At 40.1% G+C, this 24,643-nt stretch overlaps 1 protein-coding gene across 10 annotated transcripts in view; it reads right to left on the reverse strand.

Annotated features, from left to right (window-relative positions):
• The window catches only part of CSNK1G1 (casein kinase 1 gamma 1), a 147,227-nt gene that overhangs the window by 32,778 nt on the left and 89,806 nt on the right, over window positions 1-24,643 (reverse strand). For all 10 annotated transcript variants that reach the window (XM_060151648.1, XM_060151655.1, XM_060151627.1 and 7 more), the window contains 2 exons: window positions 5,426-5,577; window positions 3,658-3,892 (listed from right to left, as the gene is read on the reverse strand). In XM_060151648.1, coding sequence (XP_060007631.1) covers window positions 3,658-3,892; window positions 5,426-5,577 — 387 coding nt within the window. The remainder of the gene's footprint in view (window positions 1-3,657; window positions 3,893-5,425; window positions 5,578-24,643) is intronic.

Consider the following 24,643-nt stretch of genomic DNA (forward strand, 5'->3'; position numbering starts at 1 on the left):
CATTCTTCCATTTTTAATTGCCAATTACAATTTATCTCAGACATTTCATGTGTTTATTTTTCAGAATCGAGTTCTGGGCTTTATCAAAAGAAATGACAGATGCAAGAATAAGGGGCTATCTTAAACTTGATTTTGTCTTCTTTGTGCAGAAAGTAAAACCTAACAGAGTCAGGGAGGCAGGGAAAGCTACTCAGGTAACCCAAAATACAAAAGCACAACACATTTAACTGCCGCCTCCAATTACAGGAAATTTGCATGAAAAAGAGTGCATAGTACTCTACAGGGCAGATGAAGAAAGAAAAGGCAACTTTCTAAATTGTACTTTGAAGGAGGTTTTTGGAAATGAGGTCACTAATGGGAAGGGGCGGCACCCTGACAAGAGACATAAATAACATAAAGTTGAGCTGATACAGAGCAACTGAAATAATCTTAAAAAGAATGAAGCAAAACAGCAAGGCCATCAGAAGCTTTTGACTACAAGGCTTGCCTGAAGTTTGCAATAAATTTCATATGTAATTGAAAACAAAAAGAGATTTTGTTAACAGAACTTAAAGAAACAGATTTTGTCAACAGACAAAAACAAATTTTGTTAACAGAACCTAAAGATACACCAAAAAAGAAAGAACAAGCAGGGTGAGTTGAGGCCTCCCACAAAACAGGGCAGATAGAGAAACCACACTCTGCAGGTTCTCACACTATATCACACCTACTCATCGCCTCTCCATTTTTATATCCACTTCCTGTAAGGGGGCCCCTTGGTAATAAATAATTCAGGGGACAAATGGTTGTACTTTAGACAGTTGAGCACTAGAGGGCGAAACTCTCCACATTTTCAATGACTGATCGGCCCTACAGAAATAAGCCCAGCTTCTCTTCACAGCAAAGCTGTTATAAAATGAGATTTAAAAAAAAATCAAAAACCAAAAAATATAATAAACACATTTAAACTCACTGGAATAAGTAATAAAGTAACTTTTCAAATACTTAAAACCACGAAGAAAAGCTGTGGAATATGGGATAACAGGAAAAATAATGGTTCCTGAGTCAGGTTATCTAGGTCTTGGCCTGTCCTTTCTATTAATTTATTAATCCACACAAAATTAAGCATGGCCAAGTCACCTTTTGGGCTTCGATGTCCTCATCTGAAAAACAAGTGGTTGATTTAGATACTCTGAAAAGTCATTTTCCATTTCTAAAATTCTAAAATAATCTACAATAATTTAAATCATAAAGGCCTTTCAAAAAAATGAGAGTGAAAATCAGAGCCATGCTTTATTTCCACATTTCTTTGAACACTCCACATTCATTCAATTCAGGATTTCAATTCAGTATTTCCCTTGTTTTTTTCATGCAGGATATTTCATTTTCAAAGAAAAAAGGTTTCAATACCAGTGAGACCAGGAGGACACAAAATTCTTCCATACCATAAAGGCTTGCTTTTCAACCAATCAGAAAGATGTGCTTGGTTTACTTGCATCACATCCCTGATTTTAGGTCAAATATATTTTGTTGAAGGAAAGGGGCCAGGTGACCCAGTGTCCTCACCCTAACTTCAAACATTAAGGAATACAAAATGGGCAGACTTAATCAGTGGGAAGGTAGCTAATCTAATGTAGTAAATATCAGGTTTACGGGGCTGCTTCCCTTGTTTTCTGCCCTCACAAAATTAATAGGCAATTCTTTCCAGGTCATTTGAAGATACACTTCCCTTTTTCTTCATTACAACATAAAGGATGCAACACATTTGAAAACCAATAGGATTAGGGTTCCTACAGAAACCTCTCTGGGTTTGAGACCATGGCCAGAGTTTAAAGGGCATGTGACAACCACCTATATGTATTCTCTGTAATAGGGACATTATAGACAAATACGGTGACAGGTTGGATCTGACCTGAAAAAAACTCTGGAACTCAGGAAGTCCACGCGTGGAGATACACTCAAAAGTTCCAGCAGAAACGGCTACATCAAGAGATAAAGGAACCTGAGTCTGATGACAGTAGGTGCTTAAAACATATTTTGTTGAATAAATGATAACTAACATTATAGAGTCTTTACTATCATCAAGCACTAAACAGTTTATATGCATTATCTCACAGAACCCTAAGGTATAAGGTACTATGACCATACATCTTTCAGGGTGGGTGAGATAACTGATGCTGATGAAGGAAGGTTACTGGACCACATAGGTTTAAGGGAAAAAGCCAGAATTTACATCCCTTTTTCTTAACTGTTACACTGTACCTTATACAAACAACATGGATATGCATCTTTTGTCTGTTCTTGCCTTTCCTGACAAGAATAACAAAATCAGAATACAAATGCTGAGCCCAGGAGGCAGGAATTAGAACAACTTCTAGACTCTGTCAGTTAACCCAAACAATCATGACTTTACTATGTACCACACACTCTATCTCCTTGTAAACAGGAAGGAAGAAGAGAATTCTGAGCCCTATGCAAGAGACCCATGTTACATATATTATCACCCATTCAACCTGCAAAACATCCTTGTGAAATGTTACTCTATTTTTACAGGTAAGTTTCAGGCAGATTAAGTAACTTGTCCAAAGTGACACCAGTAATAAGTGCCAGAGAACCTTCCAGCCTAATTTTAAACTATTATGTTAAGTGAGAATATCCATGTGGTTACCGAAAAAATCCTGACAGCATTCATTTCAACTCGGGTTGTATCATACCACTTTATAATGTCATTTTTACTCTTCACTAATACTAGAATCCTCATCTGAATATCTGAGCAGTTTACTTGATGAGGCAACTTTATAGCGATTTACATTAGCTTTAATGTACTATTGTGTAAAATACTTATTGTGTAAACTGTTTGTTAGTATTTAAATACCTTACGTAATTAGCTACGTCTAGGAGTCTAATATTCTGTTTATATGTCTACTCTCTAGGGTGGTGATTTTCGAACATATCTTTTCAATCACCTTAGAAGCTTTTCTTCAAATATAATCTTCCAATGAAAGCCCAATATATAAAACAGATAAAAAGGGAAGCTTTCCTGGAGAAGCTGGCAAGGGCCCAGGGCCCTACCGACTGGGACTTCTCACTGTTCCTTAGGCTTCCCTCACAAATACTCTCCCCTGGACTAGTCCCTCTAACAAGTGAGACTACAGCTTTTAGAAATATTTATGCAAACTGTCTATCCTGCGTAAAATTCAAGACTCATGGAAAGGCAAATATATTTTCACTGAATAAGACATAGGCTTCTCCCTGAAAAATGAGTCACGAAACTATGCACAGAGAACAGAAGGCTAGTCCATGTTTTAGTGAAGCACTCTTCCTCAAAGCAGATATCAGCCTGATGTCCTTTTCAGGTTATATATGGGGCCATTTGTATGTAAATACCAAACTCATCACTAAACTTACTAAAATGTTATCACCTTAATTCAATAATTCAAGTACCACACTCTGAGAAACTAAGCATTTGGAAACAAAGAATGAAAAATCCTTAAGTTGTCAACAGGATACTTAGGAAAGTCACTACCTTACCATCTTAATTTCTTAAGTACAAAAATCACTTACCCTGTGAAGCAATAAGAATCACAAGTTGTAATGCACAATGGGTACAAAAGTGTTTTGGGAATAAAAAGGTGTTTTAACAACCTGCTGCTTTCATGGAGCTGAAAAGAAACACACCTTTGCCAAGATGCGTGTTGATAGACATGTATCTTGCAGTTCCAGTTAAACTTTTGTGCTCCCTATAAGGTATATGCTTTTTGGTTTCAGGGTCAATGTATTCCTTGGCCAGTCCAAAGTCTATAATGTGTATAACATGCTCTTTCTTATTGCCTTGTCGGCCAATCAGGAAGTTCTCTGGCTTGACATCTCGGTAAATGAGATTCTTTGAGTGCACGTATTCCATTCGGGAAAGCTGAAAGAGAGAAAAACAATGATAGAAATACTACTCTAAAGAAGTTTACTGTAAAAATACATCAGAACGTTTCCTTTTATCAGCCCAAAGCTTTGAAATTAAAAAAACTCATTTCTTCACCACCCAGAGCCACTTTACTCTTGTAAACCAGAATATATTTCCTGATACAAATACATATATGACAAATATCAAGATAAAAGAGAGAAGGATAGGAACTTCCCTGGTGGTGCAGTGGTTAAGACTCCATGCTCCCAATGCAGGGGGCCTGGGTTCAATTCCTGGTCAGGGAACTAGATCCCACATGCATGCCTCAACTAAGAGTTCACATGCCACAACTAAGGAGCCCGCCTGCCACAACTAAGATATTGTGCAGTCAAATAAATAAAAATTTAAAAAAAGAGAGAGAGGATAGTACAGTTCATCTAAAATGATAATACACAGTTTTACTTCGTTATGCAACGATTTGCAAATGATGAATAGAGTTAGTGTTTTTATGTTACTTCAGAAAGTAAGCATTTGAGAGGCAAGAATTACTCCCAGGCAGGAAATCAGAATACGTTGGTGGCCTTTGAAGACAGGTGCCACTGCCACATTCACCTCCTGCCCACACCTTCCTATACTCTGTCTCTTTGTTGCAGAAATAAGGGAAGTGAGGCCCAGAGAAGTTAATACTGGACTGATATCACAGAGCTAACTAACAGCAGAGGTAGGAGTACAGGTTTTATGAGAAAGTAAACATAGCCCAAAATAATAATCATAAAATTATTCAAATTTCATTAAGTTCACTTCTATCTTCAAAGCTTTTCTACTCAGTATAGAAAGGGAAGCATGAGCATTTGAATTTTTGACTCAAAAGTCAAGATCAATTTTCTAACATTTCCAAGTCTTTAAACTGGGTGAGACCATCACCATTTCAGACCAATAAAGACATCCTTCTGCTTAGGGGATGACAAAGTTCTCAAAGGAACTGTCTTAACTGTTCCTTAAAGTGGTACTAGTGTGTAATTTGGTAGGAGCTGAGAAAGCTGCCTCTTCAGCTGTCTCAGTCTCTGTGAGAACTAGAGGCAAGAGAACTAAGGCAGGTTCTTGGTCACACAACTTCAGAATCTGATTTTAGGGCAGTGGGTTACATCTCCAATCTTTTCTTGGATGCGATGGTAAGGAGAGAGGGAGGACATGACAAAATTTTACAGTCATGTGTTTAAAACGTATAAATAAAACAACAAAGAAGTTACTTGCATCTGTACAATTTTTCCTAATCATCCTCTCTCTCCCTAAATAAATTTCCACTTCAGTCAAGGTCAGAGTATTGCTCCAAGGTGCAAATTCTTAAAATAGAGCAAACGGCAAATGCAGTGCGACTTCTCTGGATTAACCCTTTTTGCCCCAGCCAGCTTCCTAGAATGCCACCAAGCCAGTAAGTGTGCATTCACTAGGTGTCACTACAGCTAGTAAATCACCAACAGGGACACAAGGATGTGGCTGGGAGACCCGCCCCGCCTATCCTTCTGCAGAATGGCAACGCCAACTTACCAACTGAATGGCTATCATTAACACAGTCTTCAAAGTAAAAGTTCGGTCACAGAGATCAAACAAGTCCTCCAAGCTAGGGCCCAGAAGCTCCAGCACCATGGCATTGTATTTCCCACATGGTCCAAAGTAATACACCTGTGGGAGACCTTCACCTGAAAGCAGAGGGAAAATAGGGTGCAGAGTGAGGGACACAAAAACCAAAATATGAGATAGCTGCAACAGCACTAAGTAGATAAAAAGGAAATATAACTTGTGAGATTTTTGTTTTCTTTCATAGTCCCTACTGGAGAACTCAAACTGAGCACAACAGCTTCAAAGGGAACTAGTAATGTGTGGGAAAGGCTAAGCCATTGCACAATATGTTCAAATAAGCAGTTATTTAATACCAGAGTGCCAAAGGCATTTCCACTGCTATGTAGGACAGAGAATGGTCCCTGATCCACTGCTGGATCAGAGCGTAAACTATTCTCCCCCAAGGATGCCCAAAAGCGCACTAGCATAAAAGGTTCAAAAGATGGCTCATGAGCTCAAAGGCCAGGCTAACACACCTTGTTGCATTAGCTGGTTTCATTTGCACTCCCTATGCTTACTACCAAAGCCACAAGGAGATGGAACTGTTTCCAACTGTTGCTCCGAGGAGAGCTCAGACCGAAGGGCTGAGGTCACAGAGGATGCAGCCTGGTCCTTTTCTCATAGGGAGTCTCTGGAGTTTCCTGTTTTCTATCAGTTGGAGAAAAGTCAACAGACTGGGTTTGGTTACTGATAAGTAATTATGAAAGGAAAAGGAATAAAAATACAGGCTGGGTTTTCCCCAGATTTGAAATTCATAGTTATAAGAAGCCAAAATCTAGACTTTCTCACCTACGTGGCAACTTGTGAAGGAATTTCCTCCTTAAAGTGTATTGTAAATATGAGGCACTCAATAAATATGTGCTGAATGGCACCATGTGAACTGTAGGTATGAATGAGGCTACAGAACTTCTAAAAATCTGGTCTTACAGTGAGAACACTTCCATCTTAATACGCTTATGTACACCACGGTCTACGGTTGTACACGCTGCAGATTACTGCTTGCTCCTGTCTGTAAGTTTTTTAGACAACAAAATTCTCTCCATCTTCGCATTTTATTTGTACAGATATGGTACAGGCAGAGGTAATTATATCTACTGTAATCTGAATGTTTGTGTCCCTCCAAAATTCGCATGTTGAAAACCTAATGCCCAGTGTGATGGTTTGAAGAGGTGTGGGCCTTTGGGAGGTGAGATCATGAGGGCAGGGCCTTCATGAATGGGATTAATGCCCTTAAAAAAGAGACCCCACAGAGCTCCCTAGCCCCTTCAGCCATGTGAGGACACAGTAGGAAGTCAGCAGTCTGCAACCCAGACGAGGGCCTTCACCAGAACCTGACCATGCTGGTATCATGATCTTGGACTTCCAGCCCCTGGAACTGTGAGAAATAAATTTCTGTGTTTTTAAGCCACTCAGTCTGTAGTATTTTGTTACAGCAGCCCAACTGGATTAAGACAATGTCTAATACTTGGAACTTTAACCCAATGTGCCCATCCTCTCCAGCACAGGTCTTCTGCATGATTCATTGCTATGATATGTGTTTATTTCATGTGTTGCAATAGTCTATCCTATTCCATCTAAATACTAAACAACTTCTTTCTTAGTGTTTCATAGGCTCATTCCTGTCTCATACCATTTCATATACTATACTCTGAATTGTCCTTGTGGTTGTTTTGATTCTCCCTATCTCCAAAAGGAAACAGAGTTGAATTTATCTTTTTTTCTCCTGTTGTTTTGAAGAACTCCTTCTTCAGTTCATTTAAAATATATAAAACCTAACAGCCGTTCCCAATGAGTTCTACTGAGAAATCCAAAGCAGAACAGTACCATAGAGATTTATTGCTTTTATTAATCAGATACATGGTAGATTGTAGTTTGGAGATCTTTAAAATTTTATATCCTATATAATAGTTTTTGATGTGACTAAAATTTGATTTTCCTAATATAAAAATTATACTCTTCAAAACAGGTGTGGCAGATCTGTTGGTTACCTCCTCAATATCCATTCCCTCCTTCTTTCTTAACAACAAAATTTCTAATTATTGTGAATAGCAACTCGCCCAGTTATAACTTTCCTGTCTCCCTCGACAATAGGAATGACCAGTGAGATGGAAGCAGAAATTGTTGGATAGGGTGGTTCTAGGAAAGTTCTTTCAAGGGAGCTGACTCAAAAAAAAAAAAAGGGAGCTGACTCAAGTTGGGGGTATGCCCCTTTGAGATGACCAAAGCTCCAGAAGCCATCTAGAACCATCAGATACCTTGAAGATTTAACATAGTACCAAGATGGATGGAGCAAAATTAGAAGAACACATCCCTGACAGCTATGAAGCAACCACACTAATGTTGGGCTTCCCTTCCCTCTGGACTATTTTAATCCAAAAGAAAAATCAATCTGGGACTTCCTTGGTGGTCCAGTGGGTAAGACTCCAGGCTCCCAATGCAGGGGGCCCGGGTTCAATCCCTGGTCGGGGAACGAGATCCTGCATGCATGCCACAATTAAAGATCCCATGTGCCACAACTAAGACCCAGTGCAGCCAAAATAAATAATAAATAAATTTGAAAAATATATATATATCTCATGTAGCTTAAAAAAAAAAAAGAAAAATCAATCTCTACCTGACTGAACTACTGTTATTTGGATTTTTCTTTTTAACAACCAAATCTAAGCCTAATTAATAAACATACTATTCCTTTACTTGGTTAAATTGCAAATCTAGGCACAATATCCTTCTGAAGTACAAGGTAAAAGTCAGACCTGTGTAGAAATATAATATTGGCATAATTTTCTAACCTGCTGCCAATACTTAAGGATCAGTTTAAAAATAAGACAGATGATCATCTTGTTCTTGACAATCTTCGGTACCAAATCTAGGCATCTCTTGCCAGAAATTTCCATGTTTACAAAAAAGTCACAAAAGCTTTCTGGGTGATGTCTATAATTTTTAACTGTGAGTAATGTCACTCGTAACTCCTGCCTAGTAACTTCAAAGATGCGAGGAGTACCTGCTGGCTGCATTATTGCTCCTTTTATTAAATACTCTGAATCTCACAATACTCTGTTGGGCTTTGGGATGCTCAGGACAATTTCTAGATTACTGAGTGGCCTTGAGGCTTTTCTCAAAGATGGACTAGGTCCAAGATGCTAGTGTAGAAAGAGCTCAAGTCAGAGTCATGGATTTGGTTCTGCTACCAACTCTGAAAATTCTTTCACCTCTTTGCTCTTTTTCATCTGTAAAGAGGAGGGGTTGAGACTGGTTCTCTTTTATTTTTTATTTTTTGGCCACGCCGCGTGGCATGTGGGACCTTAGTTCCCTGACAAGGGATTGAAACCTCACCCCCTACAGTGGAAGCGTAGAGTCTTAACCACTGGATTGCCAGGGAAGTCCCTAGACTGGTTCTCTTTCAAATCCAAAATTCTGATTATAGCTAGGATTTCCTTCTAGCTACCTTCTAGGTTCCTCTTTGTAAAGCCATAGCACCAGTATGAATGAAACTTGTCTTCATGTTATATAAAATATGCATAGTACAAATTCAAATGTAGCTTGTAGTGGTAACTGGTAGTGGTACTCAACTGAAAGTGTGTATATTAGAAATATCTCCAAAACTTTAGAAAACAGATACAGTGACTTTACTTCAAACCTACCAAACCAGAATTTCTAGTAGTGGATGTAAGCATAGCTCCACAGGTGATTCAGAAGTGCAACCTAGAGGGTAGAAATAAAGGGCATTGCTTTGCTTTATGGCTAATATATTATGAAGACTCAGAAAACACTGACAGACTAATCTGTTTCGGAACTTCTCTCATATCAGAACAACTGGACTCAACACCTACTGAAAGGAATCATTTTAAGGCTATTTGAAAGACCTGTTTAGAGTTTCTTAGGTATTACAGAAAATGTGCTGCTGACTATAGAAGTCTCTTTGGGAGATGTGGCCTTAATTTATTAGAACTGTCTGTACAGATAAAGATGCCCACACAAGTTCCAATCTGTGTCTGGTTTCACACATGATTGCCCCAAAACTGGCCAGTGCTGGTGGTGAACAACACAGACACAGGCCCACTAAGAAAGTCTGCCTCTTTGGTCAGAGATTACTGTACAGTAATGATTTAATCACCTGGGCTGTATTTAAATGAGAAATCCTGTATATTATGTTTCACACTACTTTTGCAGAGCTATCGCTAATCCATTGTTTAGGAAATTTTAAATTAATCAACATTATGGTGGAACTCCTTTAATAAGACTGGGGATGAGGGCAAAGCCTTAAATGCAATAAACATGCTGAAAACAAGGTACTTCCTGCAAATAATTTTGAGGTAAAGGCAATGAAGTGGGGGAAGTAATAAGCAATGTAGATATGCACTGAATTCTTTGATCCATGGTATTTCAGAAACTAAGGTACTGTTATAATCTCTCATCTGCTCTGAAAATAAAAGCACTTAGTTAAGGTCTCCCTCCTAAATTGGTCAACTGCATAAAAACTTGAAAATTAAAGAAGCAGATTCCAAATTCTCCTCTTCTGAAGGATTTCCAACAGATTTCATTATATTACCTTTAGCCACAGGTTAAATCTCTCATAAACCAAAACTGCAAGGTTCTATACACACTGTACAAGTTACAGTGTATATTTTCACAGGGAACTATGAAACAGCTTTTCCATCCATCAATAACATATTCTTATAACTCCTGCTGGACATATGGCCCACACATACATCAAATTGCACAGAACAGGAAGCGAGATGTATAACACTACAGCTAATTTTCAGTCTGTCATAAATTTAACTTGGGTTAAACACACCAAATCTTTATCATCCAAGCTCTTACCTAAAAAGATTCCATAATGTATTATGAACAGTAACTACTCTAAGTAGAGATATTTTTAAATACACATCAGGCTGAGAACTGAAATAGAACCACTTTGAAGCTTTTGGTAATTTGATCACATTATTGCCTAATAATTAGCCTTTCATTATTTTTGAAAAACTAAATTACCTAGATGTGAAGCAAACTCAAATAAGTCCCACACCTACATTAATACCTGGATGTAAAAAAATAACATCATATAAATATTTCTATGAAAAAATAAGTATATGCTGATGATGACTGTCTTCTAAAGTCAGGGCTTTAGGAAAAAACCTTTAAGGACATAATGACCTTGGCAATTCCCTTCTTTTATTTATACAGTTTGCTTTTTAATTTTTAAAGAAAAGAGGAGAGTTTTTCTCCAAAGTTAAGCTGTCCTTGGTCCCATCAATGGTAGTGGCTTTTAGCACAGCTACTGGATGTTCCTTAGTGTTTATGAGAGGTCAGGGAATTACTGACACACAGGGAATTATCACCAGGAGTAATAATAATAATATTAAATAAGTCCACTTAACAAGAAAGCAGAAAGAATAGGCAGACAAACATGATAATATTCCATAGGAAGAAGTGAAAGGGGAAAATGAAAGCATAGGCTTTAAAACTCAGAAAATAACTCTATAAAAACAATGCATTATTACAAAAATATGAGATAATACATGTGTTTGTTTCTCTTTTAAAAAAAGAACAGAATCCCTCTCATTTCTCTGACTCTAAAAAAAATGGCTTTTTACAATAAGAACCAGTTCAACATATGAATCTACTTCAACTAAACTGCTGATTTAATAACAGAAACAGCTAGACCCAAAATTAAAGAATCAGGATTACTTTGCCTTACCTATAATGAAAAATGTTTTACTACTGTCTTGTTCACTGGCCTCTTGGGAACTGGAGTATCACCAGACATATGCTCCTAACATGAGCTCAAATTTGTATGGTGGGAGAAGAGAAGGTGAGGAAAGGCAGAGCAGAGGAATAATCTCACATTTCCGAGCCAGAGAAATTGAGCTTTTACAGTTTCTCTATTACATACACACATAATTACAAAGGCCTTAAGCCTCAAAGCAGGTTCAAAGTTTTGTTTATCCAAAGGAGTCAGGAAAGAAAGTCCAAGATAGGACATATTTCTTCTGCAGCAGATAGCATCAAAGATAAAAAATGTTTTAAAAGTGTGTTGTGTACTGGAGGTGGGATTGAAGGGTAGGGGATCCTTTCTCTTCGCCAAAAGACTAACAACTCAGCTCAGAACTGGTAAATTTATAGGATAAAAAAAACCCCCAATCTCTGAAATTTTACCACTTTGTCCCTGTGATTAAGTTATATAGACAGGGTCTCCCTGGTGGTGCAGTGGTTAAAAATCCGCCTACCAATGCAGGGGACATGGGTTCGAGCCCTGGCCCGGGAAGATCCCACATGCTGTGGAGCAACTAAGCCCATGTGCCACAACTACTAAGCCTGAGCTCTACAGCCTGCCAGCCACAACTACTGAGCCCACGTTCCACAGCTACTGAAGCCTGCGCGCCTAGAGCCCGTGCTCCGCAACAAGAGAAGCCACGACAATGAGAAGCCTGCACACCAGAACGAAGAGTAGCCTCCGCTCACCACAACTAGAAAAAGCCTGCACACAGCAAGACCCAACACAGCCAAGGGGAAAAAAAAAAAAAAGTTATATAGACAGACTATCTACTGAGCTTCAAAAGCTGAGAGATGATCAATTCTTCTTAACACACACCTGAACAATAACAACTAAAAAGAAAGCTATAGCAGGCATTTAGAAAGAATAAGAAGAAAAAAAATGAGATTATTCAAAGTACAGTGAACCTCTTCCTGACAATTCCTGCCCCACTCCCATTACACTTTCTTTGTCCATGTATCTGCCTTCCCTATGAACTAAGAGAAGGCTGTTTGAAGGCAGTGACTACTATGTGTTAATTATGTTTGTATATCGGTGCCTAGCACCAGTCCAAGCACATGGTAGATAAGGGCAGAATAAGTACTAAGTAAATAAATAAATACAATTCAGTGAAATTGACTTGAGTTTTCTATTTGGAACACACAATATTTAAACCTCAAAATGCTAAAATACACAGAGCAAAACAAATTAATCAGATTTTAAATGTGTGGGAATGCTAACATAATTGATACTTCTGAGTAGTTCTTATTTGGATTTCATGGGAATGATATTTAAGAAGTTCTGTTGGGTAAGCCACCAATATGAAGATTCCAAGTAATTCAGAGTTGTAGTATTTCTACATGGACTTTCTTCTGTGTATTTTCTTCCATGATGGTTGTATATGGTATGTGCAGTTATGTCTTTGCTGTTCCCACATGCAGGTGAACTATTTATAATTATTCATTTTAGTGAACAGTACTGAAAAACATACACACAAACAAATGTAAACGTCTTCCTATCTCTCAATAAAGCACCTGCCCATCCAAATAGATTAAATGACCAACGAAATTAGCCATCTAAGTTGTCTAATGTGCAAAGGAAGTCTGATGACATCTTCCTATCCTTTTCTTCTCCCACTCCATCTTTAGACACATTCTTTATTTTGGTCCTGTCTAACTTGGAATTATATGGTCTTTTCTTTACATACATAGCCCTTTTCCATCTCACTTCAATTTCACAGTCATCCTATGAACAAAACAGGGAAAATACTAATGACTCCATTTTACATATGAGATAGAGACCCTGAGAGACATCGTGTGACCTTTCCTAGCTGACGGGGTGCCCAAGTAACACAACCAGACCTCTCAACTCCAGAATCACTGTTCACGTCGCTATACTAAGCTGCCAACATTCTCCGCCTTCGTTCTTCTTCCCTTTCATTCATGTGGTTGCCAAAGTTATTCTCTGTGCTCCCTACCCCACTTCTTCCAAACCACATGCCTTTTTGGTTACCATTATCCTTCCAGGATATAAATCTGCCACCCTACTACACAGGCAGATGAATCTGGTTAATCTGTCCTACCCACCTCCTTGGTTCCCAATATTTATTTTTGGCTGCGATGGGTCTTCGTTGCTGCCCACGGGCTTTCTCTAGCTACAGCGAGGAGGGGCTACTCTTCATTGCAGTGCGCGGGCTTATTATAGCGGTGGCTTCTCTTGTTGCAGAGCACGGGCTCTAGGCCCGAGAGCTTCAGTAGTTGTGGCTCGCGGGCTCTAGAGAGCAGGCTCGGTAGCTGTGGCATTCGGGCTTAACTGCTCCGCGGCATGTGGGATCTTCCCGGATCAGAGCTCGAACCTGTGTCCCCTGCATTGGCAGGTAGATTCTTAACCACTGCGTCACCAGAAAAGTCCCGATATTTTTATATCAGTTACCTGAATACTATTTTATAGTTTTTGTATCATCTGTCCATCTCTCTATAGTTTTTTTTAAATTAATTAATTAATTATTTATTTAATTTTATTTTTGGCTGCGTTGGGTCTTCATTGCTGTGCGCGGGTTTTCTCTAGTTGCAGCGAGTGGGGGTTACTCTTCGTTGCGGTGTGCAGGCTTCTCATGGCAGTAGCTTCTCTTGTTGTAGAGCACGGGCTCTAGGTGCCGCAGGCTTCAGTAGTTGTGGTGCACGGGCTCAGCAGTTGTGGCTCACGGGCTCTAGAGCACAGGCTCAGTAGTTGTGGTGCACAGGCTCTGCTGCTCTGCGGCATGTGGGATCTTCCCGGACCAGGGCTCGAACCCATGTGCCCTGCATTGGCAGGCGGATTCTTAACCACTGTGCCACCAGGGAAGTCCATCTCTATAGTTCTTGATTTGTCAATTCCAGTTCCTTATCTGGAATGGGGGCCACCTGGGACATTAGTTTTTTAAATTATAAATGTGATATATACTAATTTTAAATAAATACAATAGCAAACCAAAAGCAGTACAGAAACATGAATAAAAAGTATTCATATCCATAATAGATGATACACATACACATAATTAAAAATACTTTTCTGCAACTTCATTTGTAATTTAATATTATATAATGGACATTTTTCCTTGTCAACACATGTATGCACATCATTCACTTTAAAAGTTACATCATATCTCCCCCTATGAAGTATCACATTTAAGTTTTCCTGTACTGATGGACATTTAGGTTGTAACCATATATTTGTTATTAGAAATAGACATTATAGTGAACAGCTATTGCTTTCGCCTGACACGCATCCCTTCTTCCTTCTTCTGATAACATCTTACTCTTCCAGCAGGAAAGCACCATTCCTTCATTGTTACTACATGTGGTTAAAGTGGGGTCAAGCCATTTCCCACTGCCACCCCAAGGATATGACTCAAGCCAGATTAATTAGAGGATTCTATCCTCCTGCCCTGGGGAACTGGGTCAAGGATAGGAGCTTGAACTATGTCGATACAATAAGAGTCAACTCTGGGCCTTTTTGAAACTATAGAGAAGGAGGAGTGATTTTCGTCCCCCTCGATCACTAAACTGGAAGGAGCTTAGCCTGAAGCTACCAGAGACAACCACATGAGAACAGGTAGACTACTTATCTGAGAATGAAACCAACACAGAGAAAGCAGAGCTGAGAGAAGCAGACAGACAAGTATACCACAAACCTGAGGACCAAGGACAATGCGGGTCCTGGATCTGGCTGGCCTGAGGTGAGAATCCTGGACTTCTCAGTCCTGTGAGCCAAGAAATTCTCTCCCCAACCCCCCACTCCCTCAATTAAGTGAGCTTGCACTCTATCATTTGAAAATGCAATGTCTAGACAGATATGCATACAACACTGCAAAAAAAATCCTTGTGCCTATATTTTGGTGCATGAATACAAATGCATCTTGAGGGTAGATTCCTTGAAGAGGAAATGCTGAGTCAAGGGTCATGCACATTTAACATTTTTGTATATGTTGCCACATTGCCAGTTCTAAATCCTCTCTGGTCCCTGGTCTGTTTCCAGTGCTCTTTTCACATTTAGTACTACCGTCCTATTACTTAAGTATCCAGGCCCATAGAGTATTTAAAAATGTTTTCAGAAGCTGCCTTGACTCATTCTTCTCAAAGCCCCAGCACTAGGTTACTTCCTCTCTTACACATAGCCAGCAGCAGCATGTTTGGAGGAGTCTCCTAGGTTTTTGTCAAAATTATCATTGATATTTCAAAGTCAGGAGAATCCTTCCTCCCCCATTATTTGTTCAACACTACAATAAGAAATTTCCACTCAAAGCATACTTGCATCACAAAAGTCTATTGGCCATAAACTGCTTTACAGTTTATGAAGTGTTTTTACATAGGCCTTCCCATTTAATCCTAACAAGTACATATAGGGATTACTATTCTCATTTTATGGGTAAGGAAATTCATTTGAAGTGACTTGCTCAGGTCATACACTGAGTGGTAATAGCCAAGACCTAAAACCCCACTTCCGCCTCCAAGTTTCAGGCTCTTTTCTTTTTGCCCGTGCTGTGCAGCATATGGGATCTTAGTTCCCCCACTAGGGATTGAACCCTGCGCCCCCTGCGTTGGAAGCACAGAGTCTTAACCATTGGACTGCCAGGGGAGTCCCCCAGCCTCTTTTACTATACCACATATACCTATCTGCACCCTGAAGTCCACGGACATCTAGAGTGGCAGCGAGGACTACTGGGTCACATTACTTTCATAGGAGATTAACCAATTTAATAAAGAGTCAGTAAACCGTAGTCTGTGTGTGAACCTAAGGGACAATCACAAGATACTGATGATGTTGATAGGTTATGAACTCAAGTAATAAAGAAAGAGTAATTTTTTACTTACAAAAAGCACAGGTAAGATTCTATCAGGAGTGCATTAGTAGTATTTTTCTAATACAAATACCAATCTTTAAATTAAACCTAATAAATTAAACATATCATTAGGAATTCAGAGGGCAACGTGGCATATGTTTAGATTAATATAGAAAGTATAAAAAGCAGATAAGCATATGTTTTCATTAACTTTGGACCCATTTAACAAATTCTTCCCAGAAGTCTCCTGATTGAAAAAACAAACCCACTAAAGCATACAGTCTAATCATAGCACAGAAGCAGAGTGTCCCCTATTATTGAACTCTCTTAATACTTAATACCCTTCCTTAAGCGTCAAAATAGTCATGGAAGAGTAAAGTACCAAGTGTCACCCTCATTTTCTGAATGGGAAAGTAGAGGTTAACTGGATTGCCACAGAACTGGTCAATGGAACAGATGCTATAGGCTGCCATTCTTTCCTCATCTGAGCCTTCACCCAAACACCTCTCCAGTCAGAACAGATGTGACTTGGTGGAAAATTTGAGATGACCTTATAATTCTGGTCACTGAGGAGGCATGAAGACTTCCAAGGAGGCATGAAGACTTCCAAGGAGGCAAAGTGAACTTACTTATCTTGCTGATTTTCACTTAATCTAAGGAATAAGTGCTGCAATGTACCTGCTTCCAGTTTCAAATTCATTTAAGTTTAAAATGTCTGGTGGTCAGTTTGTCCATTCATCAAACATCACAAGTGAGAATAGAGTGCCAAGGGAACAATAAAGAGAAGCATATAACCTTGACTGAAGGGATTGGGGACGGCTTCACAGAGAGCGGGGGTTATAGGCTGAGTCTTGAAGGATGGTTAAGAGCCGATTAGGCTGGAGTGTGGGGAGAGGGAATAATCTTGCAGGCTGAGGGACCAGCAAGCATACAGGTAGCTCAAAGCACAGCGGCAAAAGCAGGGTAGCAGCTCTCCGAAATTAGAAAAACTAAGACTATTTTACTCTCACCTGGAGTTTCTTTAAATTCTGAACCACCTACTAGTCAAGCAAATGTCTCTAAAAATTATGGCAAAGGCCATTAACAAAGTTGAAAAGGCAGAGATAGATATCTGAGTAAATAAAAAGATCAAAAGAACGAAGAAAAGGAAAAATAAGGATTTTATCTGAGTATTATACACCCATATTGCCTTAGTACATCTTTAATAACAGAACTAAGTATACACTAGGACCTTAGCATTGCCTTATAACAGCACTAATAGAAATATAATGCAAGCCATGAATGACAACCATGGATTTAATCTAAAATTTTCTAGAAGTCACATTTTAAAAGTAAAAAGAAACAGGTAAAATTAAGTTTAATAAGATTTTATTAAACTCATATCTAAAATATCATCACCTCAACATGTAATCAATTTAAAAATTATTGAGATTGCAAAACAGAAATAGAGTCACAGATGTAGGAAACAAACTTATGGTTACCAACGAGGAAAGGGGGGATGAATTGGGAGATTGGGACTGACATATATACACTACTATATATATAATAGATAACTAATGAAAAACTACTGTATAGCACAGGGAACTCTACTCAATGCTCTGTGGTGACCTAAATGGGAAGGAAATCTAAAAAAGAGTGGGTATGTGTATATGTATAACTGATTCACTTTGCTGTACAGCAGAAATTAACAAAACATTGTAAAGCAACTATACTTCAATAAGAATTTAAAAGAAATTATTGAGATATTTTACAACCCTTTTTGGCATACTAAATCTTTGCAATTCAGTGTGCATTTTAAATTTACTTTTATTTTATTTATTTTTGGCTGCATTGGGTCTTTGTTGCTGCACGCGGGCTTTCTCTAGGTGCAGCGAGCGAGGGCTACTCTTTGTTGCAGTGCGCGGGCTTCTCATTGTGGTGGCTTCACAGGCTCTGTGCACGCGGGCTTCAGTAGTTGTGGCTCGCGGGCTCTAGAGCACAAGCTCAGTAGTTGTGGCACACGGGATTAGTTGCTCTGCAGCATGTGGGATCTTCCTGGACCAGGGCTTGAACCTGTGCCCCTGCGTTGGCAGGCAGATTCTTAACCACTGTGCCACAAGGGAAGCCCCCAGTGTGTATTTTATACTTAGAGCACATTCGGATTAGCCACATTTCACGTGCTCAGTAGTCACATGTGGCTAGTGGTTCAGCTCTGTGAGAAGTTATGAAAGATATAAGTGAGGCTGACTTACATACAACAATGGAGCAGACAAGAGGTTCTGTACTTAGCAATCTGTATGATCCTGACCAAGAAGCTTTCTCCAGCCCATAACCCTCTCCTTCCTCTGAAACTCTCTAGAACTGCTGATTCTGCTTACCTGGAGCCAATCACAGGTTGTCTCCCTCTTAGAATGTAAGTTAGTGGGGGCTTCCCTGGTGGCACAGTGTTTAAGAATCCACCTGCCCATGCAGGGGACATGGGTTTGAGCCCTGGTCCGGGAAGATCCCACATGCTACAGAGCAACTGAGCCCGTGAGCCACAACTACTGAGCCTGAGCTCTAGAGCCTGTGAACCACAACTACTGAGACTGTGTGCCACAACTACTGAAGCCCGCGTGCCTAGAGCCTGTGCTCCGCAACAAGAGAAGCCACTGCAATGAGAAGCCCGCACACCGCAACAAAGAGTAGCCCCTACTCACCGCGACTAGAGAAAGCCTGTGTGCAGCAACGAAGACCCAACACAGTCGAAAATAAAAAGTAAATAAATAAATTTAGAATGTAAGTTAGGGGCAATGCCTACTCTTATTCACCACTGTATCCCCAGGGCTTTAGCTTAGACCAGTACTTAACCCACGTGGGATGCTCAGTGAACACCTCTTTAATGAACAGACACATACCTGCCTCTGGGCCTTAGCTTATTTTATTCTTGGAAAGCTTTCTTTACCCTTCTATTTGAACATGTTCGAGTAAATCATACCTCTTTTTGAAAGTTCAGCCCCATAGCCACCACCCTCTTTAAAAAGCCTTCCGTTTCCCATAATTAGAAACCATTTTTCCCTTCAGAACTTCCATATAATTTTATATGTAACTTAAAAAAAATAACATTCCACACATTCTGTGTGTGTTATAGTTACTTACATACCTTAGTGAGCTCCTTGAGAGTAGTACAACAATGTCTTACAAAAAACATTATGAAAGCTCAATAAACATTACATTTTCCTTCCAATGGGCAGTGACCATGTTATTTATAACTCTGTGGCCCTCAAATTACTCACCGTAGTGCTATGGACACAGCTGATGCTGAGTTCTTGCTAGTGAAAACTTCATCTCCTTGCACCATGACTAAAGTAATTATTAGTAAGAGACTCTGTAGGTTGGTAAGAAAAGGTGAATTAAAGCAATATGAAGCATAAAGAAAGAGGAAAATGGAGAGAAAAGTTAAAAGTGTGTCAGACTGTTGAAAGCACAAAAGAGTGCAGAAGTGTACAGAGCTGACAAACTCTTCTTTTAAGGGGGTGGAATATAAAGCACTTACTTAGAAGTCATTGAAAGATGAAAATATTGGTCACAAAGGTTAAAACTTGATCTTTGGGCTTCCCTGGTGGCGCAGTGGTTGGGAGTCCACCTGCCGATGCAGGGGACTAGGGTTCTTGCCCCGGTCCGGGAGGATCCCGCGTGCTGCGGAGTAGCTGGGCCCATGGCTGCTGGGCCTGCACGTCCGGAGCCTGTGCTCCGCAGCGGGAGGGGCTACAACAGTGAGAGGCCCGGGTACCGCAAAAAAAAAAAAAAAAAAAACACTTGATTTTTTTGTTGGTTTTTGTCTTAAGTATGCATATAGATACATTATATTCTACAAATACAAAAGGGCTTAGCTAGCAACTGGATTATCATTTTGATAACAGATGTGAGGCGTTATCTATCGTCATGTAGTCTGTTACTGGAACTTAAGGAAAATATTCTCTCTCACAATGACACTGAGAGATACTGGAAAGGAATTCACTGAGTTTTAATACAAGACAGTAGATACAGGCTTTCACCTTCTCAAAACCCATAGGAATAATTCACTTCAACGACTCATCTCTTTCATTCCATAGTACTCCATAGCTTTGGAGATGCTAAATGCTACCTTCTCTCTTAATGATTAACCTTGACAAACTATGAGTTAAGGAGGGGGAGTGACTGAGGGCTGTGGTCAGTCCTATGATGGTCACTGAGACTTCTGCCTCTGCCCTCCTTCAAAAAGCATTCTCTAAGGGCAGCCACTAAGCTATTCTTCATGTCTGAAGAATGGCTTTGAAGACATAGAAGGAAGAGAAACATGCAGGTACATAGTAAGAGAGATGTGAGTAAAGACAGAAAAGTAAAGTATGATCAAGAATTAAAGGGAGAAAATGACATCAGAAGCTTTAGGGTCTGTGCAAACTTATAAGCAAGCTTCCTCTGACAGGCTTCGGTGCTTGACCTTTTCTAAACCTTTGCCTGCATAAGCACTATAATGGTTTTCTGGAACTAATCACCACACTCCAGCCCAGGCCACGTACATATAAGTTACTTGGGTCTATTTTTGGAACTCTGCCTTCTATTTTTCATGAAGATCCTAAAAAGAAGTCAAAATTCAAATAACAAATTCTGCCTTCACACTGAGCAAATATCTCTAGCAGTTCTGTACTCTGCAAAACAATGCACCGAAAAGGTGTCAGTACTTTGTGTAACTGTGAGGTGCATGCAGGCCACACAATTTCTATAATAAACTCACAACTCCCTATTTGCAATTAAAGGAATTACTGGCCCAACAAGTCTTCACCAACTAAGTATCTAAAATAGAAGTGGTGCTTTTTTCTTTTTGCAGGAGAGAGGAATAAATTTTATGTACATAATTAAAGATAATTACTCTCTATGCCTCATGTAACTTAGAGCTATTTGAGAGTTTTAAGGAGCAGAGAAGGGCCACAAGGGTTTGGCTCTAACAGATAAACAAGTCTCTCACAGCATTACATATGAACTTTTATGTTTATATTTCACGATACTATAGAGTACATTGTTAGCCGTAACATGAGAAATGTCCCAATGCTCGAAACTATGGAAAATAACACAAAGGACACACAACCAAAGAATTTATCCTAGTCCAGAAGTGTGCTGAGTATTGAGTTTCAGAAATATCTGTTCCTATTTATGGCTAACTACTGTAGCTAGCTAATAAAGGTTAAAAGTCATGATGTTTTGTCCTTGGAAGAACGAAAAGGAATTCATAGTGCTATCATGACTAAATTAGCTCCATCAAAGACCAGCAACCTAGTACGGAGTATGACAATTATGCCTTTCCAAGCCCAGCAAATGAAACAATCCTTTCTATTTTTGCTTCACAAAATTTTTGCTACAGATTGGATTTACGCTGTAAAATCAATAGAAGCATTTAAATGTCCTTTTAAAATGTTTTCTGGACAAGGTAGGTAGATTTGGAAATGTACACACATGCACACACACTCTTTAAGAGGAAAAGATGAAAAGCACAACACACTTTCCCTTGTCTGAAGTTTGCTCCATATACTGTAAGACAGAGTTTTGTTTTTGTTTTTAATTTATTTTGCTGCATTGGGTCTTCGTTGCTGTGAGCGAGCTTTCTCTAGTTGTGGCGAGCGGGGTCTACTCTTTGTTGCAGTGCACGGGCTTCTCATTGCGGTGGCTTCTCTTGTTGCGGAGCACGGGCTCTAGGCGCATGGGCTTCAGTAGCTGTGGCGCACGGGCTTGGTTGCTCCGCGGCATGTGGGATCTTCCCGGACCAGGGCTCGAACCCGTGTCCCTTGCATTGGCAGGCAGATTCTTAACCACTGTGCCACCAGAGAAGTCCCCCAGAGCTTTTTTTTAAGATTGAAGTATAGCTGATTTACAATGTTGTGTTAATTTGGGCTGTACAGCAAAGTGATTCAGTTATACATATACATACATTCTTTTTATATTCTTTTCTGTTATGGTTTATCATAGGATATTGAATATAGTTCCCTGTGCTATACAGTACGACCTTGTGTTTATCCATCCTATATAAACTAGTTTGCATCTTCTAATCCCAAACTCCCAATCCATCCTTCCCCCACACCCCCTCCCCTTTGGCAGCCACAAGTCTGTTCTCTATGTCTGTGAGTCTGTTTCAAGACAGAGATGGTTTTCATATACCCATAATGGGCTCTTGCTACTGACTCACCAACCCAAGCACACTTTCATATTTAGGTTCTTCTCCTTGAGAGGAACAACAGTGACACTGGTGCTGTTCCTTCTGCAAAGTATATCCAAATATACTCCTCGTCCTTTACCCAGTGGACAGGACTTTAACTTTTTTGGTTTGTTTGTTTGTTTGTTTGTTTGTTTTTGCGGTACGCGGGCCTCTCACTGTTGTGGCCTCTTCCGTTGCGGAGCACAGGCTCTGGACGCGCAGGCTCAGCGGCCATGGCTCACGGGCCCAGCCCCTCCGCGGCATGTGGGATCTTCCCGGACCGGGGCACGAACCCGTGTCCCCTGCATCGGCAGGCGGACTCTCAACCACTGCGCCACCAGGGAAACCCTTTTTGTTTGTTTTTAATATGAGGCTTCTGCTGTTGCCCTAATGTTTATTTATTTCAAATATGCCACTCATGCTGAAAGGAGCAGGTCCTTCAAAGGGTGAAAGTTTGGCAGAAATGGCTTTAAATTCATCATTCCAGACCCTTCTAAGTATGAGAAGCTCTGTCTCTCTTAACACAGGCCCAAAGCAGATTTTTCGCTTAAGATTATGCTTTCCCAACAAGCGTATGATAAGTACAATAAACACAGGCACAATCAGCAGTGAAAGAGGGAGTTCTTTTTCTGGGAGTACTCACTGCCCTTTGCCAGGACATCACACGGTTGTTGTTTTCAGGCTCTACTCCCCACTTTGAGAATCTCAAGATGCTGAACTGCCTTAAGGCAAAATGTTTTGCTTTCTAGCAACGGTTACATGAAGAGAAAGAAAAGTATGGTCTGTGAGTCCACCATTTTCTTGTCACACTGTCAACTGTCTTCTCCCAGTTCTTAAGCCACATTCTTAGAGAACGTGCTCTATGCTGAGCGATGGAGTCCATGTGATCCTGCGCACCCTTATCACAGCATTGGGACCAGAACTGGAAGGCTGTTCCAAGCTAAGTCAGCCGGTCTCTTTCCTAGGAACTTGCATGTTTTTTGGCCACGCCGTGTGGCATGCGGGATCTTAGTTCCCCGACCTGGGATCAAATCTGTGCCCTCTGCATTGGAAGCGTGGAGTCTTAACCACTGGACGACCAGGGAAGTGCCAGAGCTCGCAACTGAGATACAGGACTCCAGTCAATCTCTGCTGGTGCTTAAATGGAGAAGGGCTGCATAAAAGACTTTTTTCCACCAAATGTAAGGAGATGCAGAGAAGGCTGGTAACACATAGCAGATGAAGAGGGCTAACAGAAGCCAAGGCATAAGATTTTATGACACTAAGCGGAAGGAGGGTCAAATATAGTGTCAGAGTCCAGAAGAGTCAGACAGAAAGCCAGGGACAAAGAGCAGTTGTTTTGGTTCCTAGAGGCTTTCTATGTGCTTTGTTCCAATCCCTAGTGAGACCTGTATATTTCCTTCCTTGGTTCCATGATATGTCCCTATGATTTTTCAGTAAATTCTCCTTTAGAATCATAGCTAATTGGAATAGATTCTGTTCTTTGTAATCAAATGGTGTTTACCAACACACACACATAACTGTTCCTCTTGCTCTTCTATAACCATCACTTCCTAAACACTATGTGCAAGACACTACACTAGATGCTTTAGGGAGAGAAGAAAAAACAAAGATAAGTAAGACACAGACTCTCTCCTTAGGGAGCTTACAGATAGAAAACAGGGAGGCAAACAGCTAACATAGTACTAGGTCAAGTCTTTCATAAAAATTAGCAAAAAGAGTGAGACATGGAATGGTGTAAGCATCAAATCCACTTACTTAAATTTCATGATATACTTTGAAGATGCATACCTTATTACATAAATTCTGCAGCACTGTATATACTAAACATCCATACCATGCATATTTACTGAGTATGATCATATACACAAATCCAGTTAGACTACACTCTATACGCCACGGGCAATTTGAGAGATTTTTCAAGGCTGACTCTGATTATGTGTGATTTTCACCTGTGTGCCAACTTTAGCTCCTAAACTCAAATAAGACTACGCTGTATTTAACAGTTGGTTTCCTTAGAAAAACTGTCACCCTTGAAATCCTAGCATTTTATTTATTTATATATTTTTTGGCTGTGTTGGATCTTCGTTGCTGCATGCGGGCTTTCTCTAGTTGCAGCGAGCGGGGGCTACTCTTCATTGCGGCACAGGGCCTTCTCATTGCAGTGGCTTCTCTTTTGCGAAGCACAGGCTCTAGGCTCGTGGTGTTCAGCAGTTGTGGTTCGTGGGCTCTAGAGTGCAGGCTCAGTAGATGTGGAGCACGGGCTTAGTTGCTCCACGGCATGTGCGATCTTCCCGGACCAGGGACTGAACCTGTGTCCCCTGCACTGGCAGGTGGATTCTTAACCACTGCGCCCCAGGGAAGTCCCGAAAGCCTAGAATTTTAAAT

Source organism: Lagenorhynchus albirostris, chromosome 1 (assembly GCF_949774975.1).
Source record: "Lagenorhynchus albirostris chromosome 1, mLagAlb1.1, whole genome shotgun sequence".
NCBI lineage: Eukaryota > Metazoa > Chordata > Mammalia > Artiodactyla > Delphinidae > Lagenorhynchus > Lagenorhynchus albirostris.